At 42.3% G+C, this 16,842-nt stretch overlaps 1 protein-coding gene across 1 annotated transcript in view; it reads right to left on the bottom strand.

Annotated features, from left to right (window-relative positions):
- bin3.S (bridging integrator 3 S homeolog) overlaps positions 1 to 15,927 on the bottom strand; it is a 45,065-nt gene extending 29,138 nt beyond the window's left edge. Inside the window, exon 1 of the mRNA XM_018255038.2 lies at positions 15,776 to 15,927. Within this exon, the coding sequence (XP_018110527.1) occupies positions 15,776 to 15,783 (8 nt within the window). The 5' untranslated portion in view covers positions 15,784 to 15,927. The remainder of the gene's footprint in view (positions 1 to 15,775) is intronic.
- Positions 15,928 to 16,842: the final 915 nt, after the last annotated feature.

The raw sequence follows: 16,842 nt of genomic DNA, 5'->3' as shown, positions 1-16,842 counted from the left end.
ACATGATGATGTTGAGGCATATCTGCATACTTTTGAAAGGACTGCCGAGAGGGAGTCTTGGCCCAAGTCCCAGTGGGGAGGTCTGGTAGCGCCTTTTCTGACTGGGGATTCGCAAAAGGCATACTTTGATTTGACCATAGCCGATGCCAAAGACTATGACAAGTTAAAAACGGAGATACTCCACCGCTTGGGTGTCACCTCAGCCGTGCGAGCTCAACGGGTGCACAAGTGGTCATACCAGCAAGAGAGGTCTCCCCGTGCCCAGATGTATGACTTAATTCATCTTGTGAAAAAGTGGCTGCAGCCAGAATCTCTGTCAGCTCCTCAAGTCGTGGAAAGGGTCACTATGGATCGCTTTCTGAGAGCTCTTCCGCCATCCTTGAGGAGATGGGTGAGTCATGCAGATCCCCAGACAGCCGATCACCTGGTGGAAATGGTGGAACGTTATATTGCCGCTGAGGACAACTTAGGATCGTTTCCACAACACCGCAAGCCAGCCACAAAACATCCATCTGCAAGGTCCCCAGGAAAAGCCAATGATTCGTTGCCTCAGGATACTGGGGCTGACCAAAAGGCTATAGAATGGTCTAAAGGAGCTGACAAAACTCAGCTGTCCCCTCCAACCAAGGGTCGAGGCCAAGTGCAATGCTGGCGATGTAATGAGTGGGGTCATGTTGCTGCCAGGTGCCCACTACCTGCAGAGCCCATGGATTGTCACTCGGCTCAGCAGGTGTCGTTGTTTGCTCACCCTGCGTGCACCGCAGACACTGACTTGCATATGGCGGTGGTAAAGGTGGGTGGAAAGTCTGTTCAAGCTCTGTTGGATTCCGGGAGCTTAGTCACAATGGTGCACGCCAGTTTGGTAAGCCCAGACCAAGTTAATGAACGTAATCTTGGGGTGCTCTGTATTCATGGAGACTGTAAAAGTTATCCCACTGCTATAGTGACATTTGAAACTGTTACTGGTACTGCATGTCATGAAGTGGGTGTTTCCTCTGTTTTGATGCATAGTGTAATTTTGGGACGAGACTTTCCCCTCTTTTGGAAGCTCTGGGGAAAGGAAGGTTCTCCACAGGGGTCTGAGAAAGGCATTCCTAAGGATGCACCAGGGGTTTGTAAACCTAACTCAGAGGTAGTAACTGAAGGGGAGACCATGCTTGAAGCAGATAATTTTCCCCTAGAGGTACTAGCAGGTGAAACAGAGTTGCCCTTGGAGCCCTCCGAAGCATCCGATATGCCAGACTTGGAGGTCTCTCGGGTTAACTTTGGAACAGCCCAAATGAGGGACCCTACCCTGAATAGGGCCTGGGAAAATGTTAAGGTAATTAATGGTGAACCTCAGGAACCTGGGGCTGAGAGTGTATTCCCTCATTTTTCTGTCAGTCAAGATTTACTGTATCGGGTTGACAAAGTCCAAGGGGGGGTGGTAGAGCAGTTGTTAGTGCCCCAGCCCTATAGGCGAATGGTCTTGGACCTGGCCCACACTCACCCCCTGGGTGGTCACCTACGTCAGGAGAAAACCCAACAGCGAATTTTACAAAGGTTTTATTGGCCCGGTATATTTGCGGAGGTGAAGGGGTATTGTGACTCTTGCCCAGAATGCCAACTGTCTGCCCCGGTACCTCACTTCCGTAGCCCTCTAGTGCCATTGCCTATCATTGAGGTCCCATTTGAAAGAATTGCAATGGACTTGGTAGGGCCACTGGTTAAGTCAGCTCGGGGCCATCAGTATATTCTCGTAATTATGGATTATGCTACGCGGTATCCTGAGGCAGTCCCTTTAAGAAACACAGCCTCCAAAAATATTGCTAAAGAGCTGTTCTATATGTTTACCCGCACTGGCATTCCTAAAGAAGTCCTCACAGACCAGGGTACACCCTTTATGTCTCGGGTTATGAAGGAACTATGTAAGCTCTTGAAAATTAAACAGTTAAGAACTTCTGTTTATCACCCCCAGACTGATGGGTTGGTAGAGCGCTTTAACAAAACCCTGAAAAACATGTTAAAGAAGGTGGTAGATAAGGATGGGAGGGATTGGGACTGTCTCCTGCCATACCTTATGTTCGCCATTAGAGAGGTGCCCCAGTCATCCACAGGTTTTTCGCCCTTTGAGCTATTGTATGGTCGTCATCCCAGGGGTCTCTTGGATGTAGCAAAAGAGACCTGGGAGCAAGAGGTAACACCCCATAAGAGTGTGGTGGAACATGTTACCCTCATGCAGGACAGAATTGCTGCAGTCATGCCCATAGTCAGGGAACACATGCAGCAAGCACAGAAGGCCCAGAGTCGGGTTTACAACCGTTCAGCTAAGGTTCGAACTTTCAACCCTGGGGACCGAGTATTGGTTCTTGTCCCAACAGTTGAGAGCAAGTTCCTGGCTAAGTGGCAGGGCCCGTATGAAATAATCGAGAAAATAGGTGAGGTGAACTATAAAGTTTACCAACCAAATAAAAGGAAGAAAGAACAGCTTTACCACGTAAACTTAATAAAACCCTGGAAGGACAGAGAAGTCCTCACGGCTATAATTCAACCCCTTCCTCCTACCCAGGACGGTATACAAAAGGTGAAAATAGCTGAAACCTTGTCAGAGCCACAAAAGCAAGAAGTCAGGGAGTTTCTGCAAAGAAACACTGAGGTGTTTTCTGACATACCAGGTTGTACAAATTTGATAAAACATGATGTCATTACTGATCCTCAGGTTCGGGTCCGCCTTAAGCCCTATCGGATCCCAGAGGCCCGTAGACAGGCAGTCGACGAGGAAGTGCAGAGGATGCTGGATTTGGGGGTAATTGAGAAGTCTGTAAGTGAGTGGAATAGTCCCATTGTGCTTGTTCCTAAACCAGATGGGTCTATACGATTTTGCAATGACTTCAGGAAGGTAAATGAAGTCTCAAAGTTTGATGCTTACCCTATGCCAAGGGTTGACGAGTTGATTGAACGACTAGGTCCTGCTAGGTACATAACAACTCTTGACCTAACTAGAGGGTATTGGCAGGTACCAATGTCAGAAACAGCTAGGGAGAAAACAGCCTTTTCTACCCCACAAGGGCTCTTCCAGTATGTTCGTATGCCATTTGGCCTCCAGGGGGCCCCAGCCACGTTTCAAAGAATGATGGACCAAATTCTTAGACCTCATCAACATTTTGCCTCTGCTTATTTGGATGACGTGGTCATTTTTAGCAGGGATTGGCAAAGTCACCTCCCCAGAGTACAGGCCGTCCTAAATTCCATTAGAGAAGCAGGCCTGACGGCAAATCCCAAGAAATGTGCCCTAGGTTTGGAAGAAGCCCGTTATCTGGGGTACACTATAGGGAGAGGTGTTATCAAGCCTCAAGTGAACAAGGTGGAGGCAATTAAAGACTGGCCCCAGCCACTCACTAAAAAGCAGGTTCGTACTTTTCTTGGTATGGTGGGCTATTATCGTAGGTTCATTCCAAATTTTGCAAGCAGGGCTGCTCCTTTGACCGACCTGACCAAAGGGAAAGGGTCCACAATGATTAAGTGGGGTCCAGAGGCAGAGGAGGCATTCCATGATTTGAAAGTGGTTTTATGCCAAGATCCAGTGTTGGTCGCACCAGACTTCAAAGAGAAATTTGTTGTGCAAACTGATGCCTCTGGTGTTGGATTAGGTGCGGTATTGTCACAGTTAGTTGGGGAAGAAGAGCATCCAGTGGTCTACTTGAGCAGGAAGTTGACCCCTGCAGAAAAAAATTATAGTATTGTTGAGCGGGAGTGCTTAGCAATTAAATGGGCACTGGAAGCTTTGCGGTACTACCTTCTGGGCCGCCAGTTTGTGCTCATTACGGACCACTCTCCCTTAACCTGGATGTCACAGGCAAAAGAAAGAAATGCAAGGGTCACACGTTGGTTCCTTTCCTTGCAGAATTTCAATTTTACAGTGGAACACCGAGCAGGCAAACTGCAAGGTAATGCAGATGCCTTGTCAAGGGTCCACTGTATGGTGGCTAATGGTGTCCGAAACCCCGGGTTCGAACAGAGGGGGGAGGTATGTGACAAAGAGCTATGTCCCAATAGGCTGCCTGTATATGATGGGAGGTATATAGCACCCAGCCTGAGGTATTGGCTCCTTTAAATCTCCAGGGTAAGACAGGTTAGGACCCTGGAGCAAGGATATAGTTCAGTATGCTGCCCAATTAGTCCGCAGGTGGGGCTGTTTAAGGGAGCCTGGCGGGGAGTGGGTGTGTGTTGTACTGGGAGTCAGAGAGAACCTCTGAACACACGCTGTGAAGTGTTTTGTGAAACAAACTGTGTGTTTGACTGCAACTCCAAATGGCAAATGTTTGTTACCACCGCAAGGAACTTTCCTATGGACTGTAACACTGCAAACCGGTGAGGTTTACATTATTATTTGACTGTTTAGCACGGAAATTGTGCCTGTTTAAGTTGTCCGGTTTGAACAATAAAACCCCAGGCAGGAGCCTGTTTCACTTTTGTTGCAAACCTAAGCCTCCTGTCTCCTCTGTAAGAACTGTTTTACCTGAGCCCTACCGGCTGCTTTGAGCTATTCTCCACAATATCCTATGGGATTTTTGAAAGTGTAATCCTTCTAAAATTCCACAGGAATGAATAGCACGTGGGTGAATTTTTATTTATTAAAATCTGAACTCACATTATGATAATTCTGCCTTTTAAAGTTAAATGTTTTGTCTCTGGTGTGTCAGTCTGGCAGCTCAGGTGCAGATTTAACTGTTACAATTTGCTACATTAGTGGATACATTGCTCAGAAACATCAGTGGAAAATTAACAATTATTGTATCAATTCTAACTGCCTTTATTGAAATTATGGGATTCTGCTCAGCAGGGACAAAGATTTGAAATGTAGCAATTAAATGTATCAATTTAGATCAGCAAATTCCTTCCCATTTTTGCTTCAGAAAGACATAAGAAGGTGAAAAATTAAACTTTACACTTCAATATTAAAAAAACAGCCACAAATAGAAAGTAATTTGAAAAAGTCTTTATTTCTGCTGATCTAACCAACTGAACAAAAGTGTTTGAAGGTGAACAATGCCTTTAGCTGGTGGCACTATAACTACTAAACGAAGAGCACAAAAATAACTCAACCCCGACTAACTCGCTGCACCCCAGCCCACACCCAACCCTAACCAGCTGCACCTCAGCCCACACCCAACCCTCCCCTCTTTATATACCTGTGACCACCCCGCTGTGACGTCATGTAAGGGGCAGGGCCTGCAAGAGTATATACAAAGGTGTGCACACTGGAAGTAAAAGGCTGTGGGTGGGGAAAAAGGAGGTACTGTGGAAGTCGGCCCAAACGGCCCAACCAGCACGCTTCAGGACGGCCTGCACATCACTAGACCACAAGTCAGGGCACCCCCACGCTACAATAATAATGTTAATTCATTGTCTGGCCTTTTTGAGTAATAACAAAAGCACATAAACATACTGTACCTATGCCTTAACCCTTTCCCTGCCAGCCGTTTTGTCCTAGATGCGAACATCTACTGCCAAGCAGTTTTTAGATATTTTGCACTCTTTCACTTTAAGGGCCTTTCCTGGGGTGGTCTTTTAGTTAACCCAGGAAAACAATGTATTGTTTTTTTCAGGACAACCTGAACTTTCACAATATGCAAGAATTTTGGTGTAATTCTACTTCTCTAATAAAATATTGGATTCTAAGTGTCAAATAAAATGAAAAAAATCATGTTGCACGAAGAACAATCACATATATCAGAAACATCATTCATTTTATGTACGAGAACACAGCCGATTTAGAAAGGTCTATGTCTCCTGAACGCGACAATACCAAATATATATAGTTTTATGGAGATTTCTCACTTGTATAGCTCAAAATCTACAAGCAGTACACAACCAAATTTCCAAAGCAACACTTCCCAAACGGCATACTTTTGATTTCAAGGCCAAACATTCCGCTAACAGTAGGTTTACCCTAGAAAACTACCCATTACTAGAAAGAACAGATTCTGGTGAATCAAAAATGGGTAGAAATATCTTTGTACTCCAAACCACCAAGTTGCAATTGTTTCCTAAAGTTATAATGTTTTATAGAAATTGGTGAATTTTTTGAAAAATGACCTCAAAGCTTCCACTCTACAGCAACATATCTCCCACACATCATTAGGTATCAATGTAAAACACCCCAAATATAAAATCCTGGGTCCACTGAACAGTTTGATGCCCAATATGAATAGATGTACCCAAGCACGTGGCATAGGAGGCCCCAAAAGGAAGACCCCCCATTTGTTCTGTCATTTCAGATACTGCAAAATCAACACATTTACATCGTTTTGGGGGGCGGCAAAGGTAGAAAAAAGTATGTTCGCCCCAGAAAACCATATATTTTCGGAAAGTACACATTCCCCTGAATCCAAATTGGGTATGCATGTCTTTCTACACCAAAGTACCAAGCGGCAAACCATTACTAAAGTTGGTGATTTTGGCGACATTTCCAAAAATCACTTAAAAATTTCTACCCTGCAGCATCGTATTACCCACATACTTTTAGGTATCAAGACAAATCACCCCAAATATGAAAGCCTAGGGTCCTCTGAACAGTTTGATGCCCAATATGTATAGGTGTACCCAAGCAAGTGGCATATAGAGGCCTGAAAAGGAAGACCCCATATGGTCTGTCATTTCAGATACTGCAAAATCAACACATTTACATCGTTTTGGGGGGCGGCAAAGGTAGAAAAAAGTAAGTTCACCCCAGAAAACCATATATTTTCGGAAAGTACACATTGCCACGAATCTAAATTGGGTATGCATGTCTTTGTACTACAAAGTACCAAGCCGCAAATCATTCCTAAATTTGGTGATTTTGGTGACATTTCCAAAAATCACTTAAAAATGTCTACCCTGCAGCATCGTATTTCCCACATACTTTTAGGTATCAAGAGAAATCACCCCAAATATGAAAGCCTAGGGTCCTCTGAACAGTTTGATGCCCAATATATATAGGTGTACCCAAGCACGTGGCATATAGGGGCCCCAAAAGGAAGACTCCCATATGGTCTGTCATTTGAGGTACTGCAAAATCAACACATTTACATCGTTTTGGGGGGGGGGCAAAAGTAGAAAACAGTAAGTTCACCCCAGAAAACCATATATTTTCGGAAAGTACACATTCCAACGAATCCAAATTGGGTATGCATGTCTTTCTACGCCAAAGTACCAAGCCGCAAATCATTCCTAAATTTGGTGATTTAGGTGACATTTCCAAAAATCACCTCAAAATATCTACCCTGCAGCATCGTATTACCCACATACTTTTAGGTATCAAGACAAATCACCCCAAATATGAAAGCCTAGGGTCCTCTGAACAGTTTGATGCCCAATATGTATAGGTGTACCGAAGCATGTGGCATATAGGGGCCCTAAAAGGAAGACCCCCATATAGTCTGACATTTCAGGTACTGCAAAATCAACACATTTACATTGTTTTGGGGGGGCAAAAGTAGAAAACAGTAAGTTCACCCCAGAAAACCATATATTTTCGGAAAGTACACATTCCCACGAATTCAAATTGGGTATGCATGTCTTTCTACGCCAAAGTACCAAGCCGCAAATCATTCCTAAATTTGGTGATTTAGGTGACATTTCCAAAAATCACCTCAAAATATCTACCCTGCAGCATCGTATTACCCACATACTTTTAGGTATCAAGACAAATCACCCCAAATATGAAAGCCTAGGGTCCTCTGAACAGTTTGATGCCCGATATGTATAGGTGTACCCAAGCACGTGGCATACAGGGGCCCCAAAAGGAAGACCCCCATATAGTCTGTCATTTCAGATACTGCAAAATCAACACATTTACATCGTTTTGGGGGGGGCAAAAGTAGAAAACAGTAAGTTCACCCCAGAAAACCATATATTTTCGGAAAGTACACATTCCAACGAATCCAAATTGGGTATGCATGTCTTTCTACGCCAAAGTACCAAGCCGCAAATCATTCCTAAATTTGGTGATTTAGGTGACATTTCCAAAAATCACCTCAAAATATCTACCCTGCAGCATCGTATTACCCACATACTTTTAGGTATCAAGACAAATCACCCCAAATATGAAAGCCTAGGGTCCTCTGAACAGTTTGATGCCCGATATGTATAGGTGTACCCAAGCACGTGGCATACAGGGGCCCCAAAAGGAAGACCCCATATAGTCTGTCATTTCAGGTACTGCAAAATCAACACATTTACATCGTTTTGGGGGGGGGGCAAAAGTAGAAAACAGTAAGTTCACCCCAGAAAACCATATATTTTCGGAAAGTACACATTCCAGCGAATCCAAATTGGGTATGCATGTCTTTCTACGCCAAAGTACCAAGCCGCAAATCATTCCTAAATTTGGTGATTTAGGTGACATTTCCAAAAATCACCTCAAAATATATACCCTGCAGCATCGTATTACCCACATACTTTTAGGTATCAAGAGAAATCACCCCAAATATGAAAGCCTAGGGTCCTCTGAACAGTTTGATGCCCGATATGTATAGTTGTACCCAAGCACGTGGCATACAGGGGCCCCAAAAGGAAGACCCCATATAGTCTGTCATTTCAGGTACTGCAAAATCAACACATTTACATCGTTTTGGGGGGGGGCAAAAGTAGAAAACAGTAAGTTCACCCCAGAAAACCATATATTTTCGGAAAGTACACATTCCAACGAATCCAAATTGGGTATGCATGTCTTTCTACGCCAAAGTACCAAGCCGCAAATCATTCCTAAATTTGGTGATTTAGGTGACATTTCCAAAAATCACCTCAAAATATCTACCCTGCAGCATCGTATTACCCACATACTTTTAGGTATCAAGACAAATCACCCCAAATATGAAAGCCTAGGGTCCTCTGAACAGTTTGATGCCCGATATGTATAGGTGTACCCCAGCACGTGGCATACAGGGGCCCCAAAAGGAAGACCCCCATATAGTCTGTCATTTCAGGTACTGCAAAATCAACACATTTACATCGTTTTGGGGGGGGGCAAAAGTAGAAAACAGTAAGTTCACCCCAGAAAACCATATATTTTCGGAAAGTACACATTCCAACGAATCCAAATTGGGTATGCATGTCTTTCTACGCCAAAGTACCAAGCCGCAAATCATTCCTAAATCTGGTGATTTTGGTGACATTTCCAAAAATGACCTCAAAATATCTACTCTGCAGCATCGTATTACCCACATACTTTTAGGTATCAAGAGAAATCACCCCAAATATGAAAGCCTAGGGTCCTCTGAACAGTTTGATGCCCGATATGTATAGGTGTACCCAAGCACGTGGCATATAGGGGCCCTAAAATGAAGACCCCTCCTTGTATGTTCTGTCATTTCAGGTACTGCAAAATCAACACATTTACATCGTTTTGGGGGGGGCAAAGGTAGAAAAAAGTAAGTTCACCCCAGAAAACCATATATTTTCGGAAAGTACACATTCCCACGAATCTAAATTGGGTATGCATGTCTTTCTACTACAAAGTACCAAGCCGCAAACCATTCCTAAATTTGGTGATTTGGGGGACATTTCCAAAAATGACTTCAAAATTTCGACCCTGCAGCATCGTATTACCCACATACTTTTAGGTATCAAGACAAATCACCCCAAATATGAAAGCCTGGGGTCCTCTGAACAGTTTGATGCCCAATATGTATAGGTGTACCCAAGCACGTGGCGTATAGGGGCCGCAAAACGAAGACCCCCATATGGTCTGTCATTTCAGGTACTGCAAAATCAACACATTTACATTGTTTTGAGGGGGGCAAATGTAGAAAAAAGTAAGTTCACCCCAGAAAACCATATATTTTCGGAAAGTACACATTCCCACGAATTCAAATTGGGTATGCATGTCTTTCTACGCCAAAGTACCAAGCCGCAAATCATTCCTAAATTTGGTGATTTAGGTGACATTTCCAAAAATCACCTCAAAATATCTACCCTGAAGCATCGTATTACCCACATACTTTTAGGTATCAAGACAAATCACCCCAAATATGAAAGCCTAGGGTGCTCTGAACAGTTTGATGCCCGATATGTATAGGTGTACCCAAGCACGTGGCATACAGGGGCCCCAAAAGGAAGACCCCCATATAGTTGTCATTTCAGGTACTGCAAAATCAACACATTTACATCGTTTTGGGGGGGGCAAAAGTAGAAAACAGTAAGTTCACCCCAGAAAACCATATATTTTCGGAAAGTACACATTCCAACGAATCCAAATTGGGTATGCATGTCTTTCTACGCCAAAGTACCAAGCCACAAATCATTCCTAAATTTGGTGATTTAGGTGACATTTCCAAAAATCACCTCAAAATATCTACCCTGCAGCATCGTATTACCCACATACTTTTAGGTATCAAGACAAATCACCCCAAATATGAAAGCCTAGGGTCCTCTGAACAGTTTGATGCCCAATATGTATAGATGTACCCAAGCACGTGGCATATAGGGGCCCCAAAAGGAAGACCCCCATATGGTCTGTCATTTCAGGTACTGCAAAATCAACACATATACATAGTTTTGGGGGGAGCAAAGGTAAAAAAAAGTGCATTCACCCCAGAAAACCATATATTTTCGGAAAGTACACATTCCCACGAATCCAAATTGGGTATGCATGTCCTTGTACTCCAAAGTACCAAGCCGCAAGCCTTTCCTAAATTTGGCGATAAAAGCAACAGTTTTTACATTTTTGAAAATTGCCTAAAAATATTGCAATTGGCCGCATTTATCTCACCCAATTTCTTACATACAATTCTAAAACACCATAAATACTGATGCCAAGGGTCAATTGAACCGTTTGATGCCCAATATGCATTGATATACCAAGGCAGCTGGCATGTGCGGACCCAAAATGAAAATAGTGCATATGATTTTTCTCTGCTGCCGATTCGCCTTCTGTGAACATAGACCCTTGACTTCATATTATATGCCTCAAGACCCTCCTAACAGCAAAGACCCCCCCAAAACCATATATTTTTGGAAAGTACACATTCTGACGAATCCAAAAAAGATAAAGACGTCTTTCTACACCAAACTGCAAAGCTTTTCTAAACGCAGAGGTTTTTACATTTCTGAAAATCGCCTAAAATTGTTGCAGTTTGCCGCATTTATCACACACACTGTTTTACGTATAAAGAAAAATCACCCTAAATATGGACGTCAGAGGTCTACTAAATAGTTTGATGCCCAATATGCATAGATTTACCAAAGTATGTGGCGTGTACAGACCCCAAATGAAAAACATGCCTATGAATTTTCACGCTAGCCAACTAAGCTGCAGAAAAGAGAGCCCCAACTGTGCGTTATGTGCCATAAGACCCCAAAACTGTAAAAAGACCCCCAGAAACCCATATATTTTTGGAAAGCATATATTCTGGCGAATCAAACTAAGTAAAATAAATCTTTCTATACCAAAGCACCAAACAGCAAAACTATACTAAAGATACATAAGGAACAATAATGCATGGATAAAATTGCAATAAAACCACAAAAATAGCGTAAATCAATGAAATAACAAAATAATTGATCCGGCAGCGTAATTAGTGGCCGAAATCGATTATCCAATAGTCACGCTGTCAAAATAACATGCTTTTAGGCAAAACAAACAGTACAATGAATAAGTAAAAAAAAAACAAAAAACCCTGTTTGTGAGTTTTTGTGTATACATATTTGTGCACTAATAAAAGTTGTCTGAGTGTGCAAATACATGTAATTAAGTGTAAATAAGTGTACAAAATCAACTAAGTGTGCTAAAATAAAAAATAAAAAAACACAAATTTTTACTAAAATGTTCATGTAAGTGTATAAATGTACTGTAGGTATGTGTAAGTGCAGGTAAGTGTGTAAAAAAAAGTGCACTTACCGTTTTTGTAGCAGGAGGATCGCTGGAACCGAAGGACGACTCCTGGCAGCGTGTCTGCAGAGTTACTGCGCAGCAGGAAGTGACTGGGCGCGTGGTGCGACGAGGAGGAGGTAAGCCAGCAGCAGCGCTTACATTGCGCTTCTGCTACTTTGAAGTCGGATCTGCGACAATCGCGTCGCAGATCCGACTTGACAGCCCCCCAGCCACGTTGCCCAGGGGGCTGTCTACCCTCCTGACTCTCTGCAGAGGCGGCAAAAGCCGCCGATGCAGAGAGAAGGGCTCAGCTGCAAAAGAACGTACGAGGTACGTTCTTGGCAGCCTGAGCCCTGAACCGCCAGCACGTACGCCGTACGTGCTTGGCGGTTAAAGGGTTAAAGAAGAAGGAAAGTATTTTTATACATGGCGGTGCCAAAAGTTAGGCACCCCATGCGATTGTATTTACTTATCAGACACCCCAGGCTGGTGCGCCTATCAGCCGAAATCTGCACTGGCCCGGGATTCCTTTTCCGGCTTCTTCTTTCTTCTCATGGCTGCGCATGTGCAGTAGATTGAAAAGCCAAATCGACGAAAAAGCAGGCTATTTAATTCTACTGCGCAGGCGTCTGCCCCAGGAAATCAGAAAAAAAAGAAGATCACTTTGTGGTGCTTACTGGCAGAACCCTGGGTCGTTGCAGTTTTCTGATGATAGCAGCACAGACCCGGGGTGTCAGGTAAGTAGATCAACCTCAACCCAACCCCAATCACTTGGGGTGCCTAACTTTTGGCAAGTATAAATGACTTTTCTCTTTTTAATGAGCGCTTAGGTTTCAGACTTTTTACAAAATAAATTAAATGTAAATAAAAATATAAATCAAATAAGTTAATGTAAAATAAGCCTTATCGTGGCCAAAAACGACTAGTGATTCTCCTAATTTAGTAAGGCCTGCATGCACCCAAACTGTACTTACAAGATGAAAACTGCTCCAAAAGGGGTGGGGGATCATTCAACGAAAACTTCACTTCCTACTAATTCTAATTGCTAACTTCAGACCCCAGGGAACTATAGTTTGGATTTTAGTGTCCAAGTTCTAAGTTTACTCTATTGTATGTATACAGCCCAGGGCAGATGATCACTGGTTAGTTGACAAGGTGAGGGTGTAACCCTCAAAACAGTACCTTCAGCAGAAAAGAGGTACACCAGCCGGGGCACTGACGTAATCTATTATAATCAATAGCGGGTGGGATGGGGGGGAGCCCTAACCAATTCACACACCCTATTGATTAGGTCTGTCCCTGTACTTTCATTTTCTACATTAAATAAGCAGCACCAAAACAGATGCACAGAAAACAAACATGATACAACAAATGTAGATCAGGCAAAAATAATTATTGGGAAACAACTGTTTTGCTCAGGCTCCAAATCTGTAGGGCTCTTTGCAGTGGGGTCAGAAGTTGCAGATATTGGAACAAGTACTAGGGACACACAGGGACTTGATTGCAAGCATGCCAGAAACACTGATGATACAAGTGCATTACTTGTGTTGCAGTTTGATTTCTAAGGGCTATGGGTCAGATTTATTAAGAGCTGAATAGTAAATTAGGGTTTTTTGGGTGTAAAAATTCATGCATTCGAATTTTAATCCCCCAATTCCAATTATGAGATTTATCACAACTCGACCACAGAAACAGTTCTAATTTGAATATTCGTCACCTAAAATCTGCGAATTCATGTACAAGTCAATGGCAGAGGTCAGTTGAACCATTTGAATATGTTAATTGCCTTCCTGACATTTGAGGTTTTTTTCAGAGGGAAAACTAGATTCGAATTCTATTCTAATTTTTGGGTCGGGACTATTCGATCGAATGGGAGACATTCAAATTTTTTCTTAAATAACTTCCCAATCAAGTTGTGAGTATATTTCGAATTTATTAGAGTAAAAAAAAATTCACATAGATACGATCTTTGATAAATGCTTATGTAAAGTCTGTTCTGTTGTGGAAGGTGGAATGTTTAGTGACATTACCAGAAAGATTGTGGCACAAAAGCACCCACATTTTACAGCAACGTATAGACATGATGGAGTCACTTTGTTATGAAAATACTGACACTGCTGTATCATTAAAGGGGAACTTTCACAAAAATTTGCTTCATCTCACTGAAATAAGAAACTTTGTAACACAATCAATTAAATATTCTGCAACGTTTCTGAAATAATCAAGTTTATTTTTACTGTCTTCACTCTCTCAGCATCTGTTTCGCTTCATTCTCTCTTCATTCAGGGGTTGGGAGTCATTCACAGTTAGATGTCATTCTCTACATAATATGGAATGAGTAACTCTCTAAATAAAATGAGTAACAGTATCTATGTCCCATATACTAACATATTTAGGAGTAATTATCACCATCTCATCAGCTGATTATTTGCATCACATGTAGCAAAACCAGTTAAGAGGTTTGGGAACACCGTAAACATTGTTGTTGTAAACAATCTGAGAGAATGGGCTCAATGGGGAGAAATTAGTAAGAAGTATCAAAGTGAAGGTGTGGGCTGGAATGGCAGAATTAAAGGCAGAGAGGTGTCACGTGACCGTGAAGCTCCAGACTGGTGGGAAACTGAGAACTATTATTATTATTATGATTATTAACATGTATTTTTAGAGCGCCAACATATTGCACAGCGCAGTAAGGGATTCATACAGAAAATAAGGATCTACATAAAGCGATGGGATTAGATGGGGGGCCCAAGGATAGATCTGATGAGAGTGTCTCAAAGTGGTGGTTCACCTTTGAACTAACTTTTAATTTATTGGTCATAGGGATGCACCAAATTCAGGATTCGGTTCGGGATATGGGCAGGATTCTGCCTTTTTCAGCAGGATTCGGCTGAATCCTTCTGCCTGGCCGAACTGAATCCTAATTTGCATAAGCAAATTAGGGACAGGGAGGGAAATCGCACAACTTTTTGTCACAAAACAAGGAAGTAAAAAAATTTTCCCCTTCCCACCCCTAATTTGCATATGCAAATAAGGATTCGGATTCGGTATTCGGCCGAATCTTTCACGAAGGATTCGGGGGTTCGGCTGAATCCAAAATAGTGGATTCGGTGCATCCCTAGTTGGCCAATCCTAGGCAACATTTCAGATGATCATCATTGTTTATTTTGTATAGTTTTTTTTAATTATTTAATCTTCTTCTGATTCTACAGCATCTAAAAACAAATGCTCTGTAAGGCTACACAGGCATTGCTATTGCTACTTTTGATTACTCCTCTTTCTATGCAGACCCTCTGCTGTTCATATTCCAGTCTTTCATTCAGAACAATGCGTGGTTGCTAGAGTAATCTGCACCCTAGCAACCAGACTTCCAAAACTGCAAACTGGAGAGCTGCCAAATAAAAAGCGAAATAACGGAAAACCCACAAATAATAAAAAAGGAAAGCCAATTGCTGTATCACTGTCTACATCATACATAAAAGTTAAGGGGTTGTTCAAAGGTGAACAACCCCTTGAAAATTCAAGCAGGGCCACAGCTAGAGAAGAAATTCAGAAAGAATGATGTCCTCCAAATGAGGGGACTTTGGCAGTAAATACAAAAGGGATGTCAAGCTGCTGTTGTTTTGATTGGTCAGGACCTGGGAGCAGGTTGCTGCAGATTGGACACTTTACTAGCTCCCAAACCCACCCCCCTGTCATGCTAAGAGCCCACCCTTAGCAGCCCAGACGATATTGCCTGCTGCAGTTCGGCTACAGAATAGCAGATGTAAAATAAAGCTGTTCCCTGGCCCTTTCAGAACTTCGCCCGCACACGCCAGCAGCCAAAGTAAAGTCTGAGCGTGAAAGTTTAACAACTGCAGAAAGGCAGTCTGGGAAAGAAAACCCACCGACAACAGAGCCATTTAGCCAGATAGTCACGTATACACATCGCCTGCTTACCAGCTCATCTCTACGAGGTTTATTAGGCTGTCTCCTCTTTTCCCGATGTTTACCCCTGCCGCTCACTTCCGGGTTTCCATCAAGCCACCTCAAGGAAGGTCTAACACCAAGCTACACGTAACCGGAAGTGACGCCAAGCGTGCGGCGATGCATCCAGTAGGATGCTCCGATTACTTTAGCGTCTAAATCTCCGTGGCAACCAGGATGGGTAGCAATTACACCAATGGAAGAGTAAAAAACCAAGTAGCACTCTATTGCTATTCATAATTACCGAGGGCAAATTCACTTCAGAATTATGCTTAAGTGTGACCCACACAGACATTTTCTAAGACAATTTTTTACAAATTCTTTGTTTTTTTGACATATTTACATAATACAATGTGTTTGGAATTTATTTTGCTATGTGGTTGCTATGGCTAAATTGCTTCAGCAACCAGGCAACATATTGAAAGTGAGGATGAAAAAGCTGTAGGGCACCAACACAAACATTAGCAATAAAATATAAGAATAACAAAAAAAAAAGAACCCTTATGGTCTCACTGATGCCAACCCAGAGCTTTTTAGATGTGTCTTGTTAACATTACTACCCATCGCTACATGCGTGAGGACAGAGGTAATTTTGGGGCATTTTCAAAATTTTTCTTCTTTGGGGGATGTTACAGGAAGTTACTGGAGACCACTTGAGGTAAAAAGAGAAAACGTTTCTGAAACTTAATTGAAATAAGAGGCTTTTTGGCAGAGAGCCCAGAACACTCAGCACCTGCACTTTGATACACTGTAACAATTTAAGACAAACAAGTCTCTTGCCGGTCCTTTTAATTCTGATTAATAAAAGTTAAGTTTTAAAGAAATATATATATATATATATATATATATATATATATATATATATATATATATATATAATATTTGTTCTTCTTTGCAGATACCTTAACTCACTTGACTATAAGCCAATGAAACTTACTTGGAGCTATTACTTACTGCAGGATTTATTTATAATGTATATGAACATATATGTTCCAACTCTCCTCCAAAACTAATAATGTTAGATTGTCAAAATAACATGG

The sequence above is a fragment of the Xenopus laevis genome, chromosome 3S (assembly GCF_017654675.1).
Source record: "Xenopus laevis strain J_2021 chromosome 3S, Xenopus_laevis_v10.1, whole genome shotgun sequence".
Classification (NCBI taxonomy): Eukaryota; Metazoa; Chordata; class Amphibia; order Anura; family Pipidae; genus Xenopus; species Xenopus laevis.
Note: the sequence above shows the minus strand (reverse complement) of the source record. Positions and strands in the feature narration are given on the sequence as shown.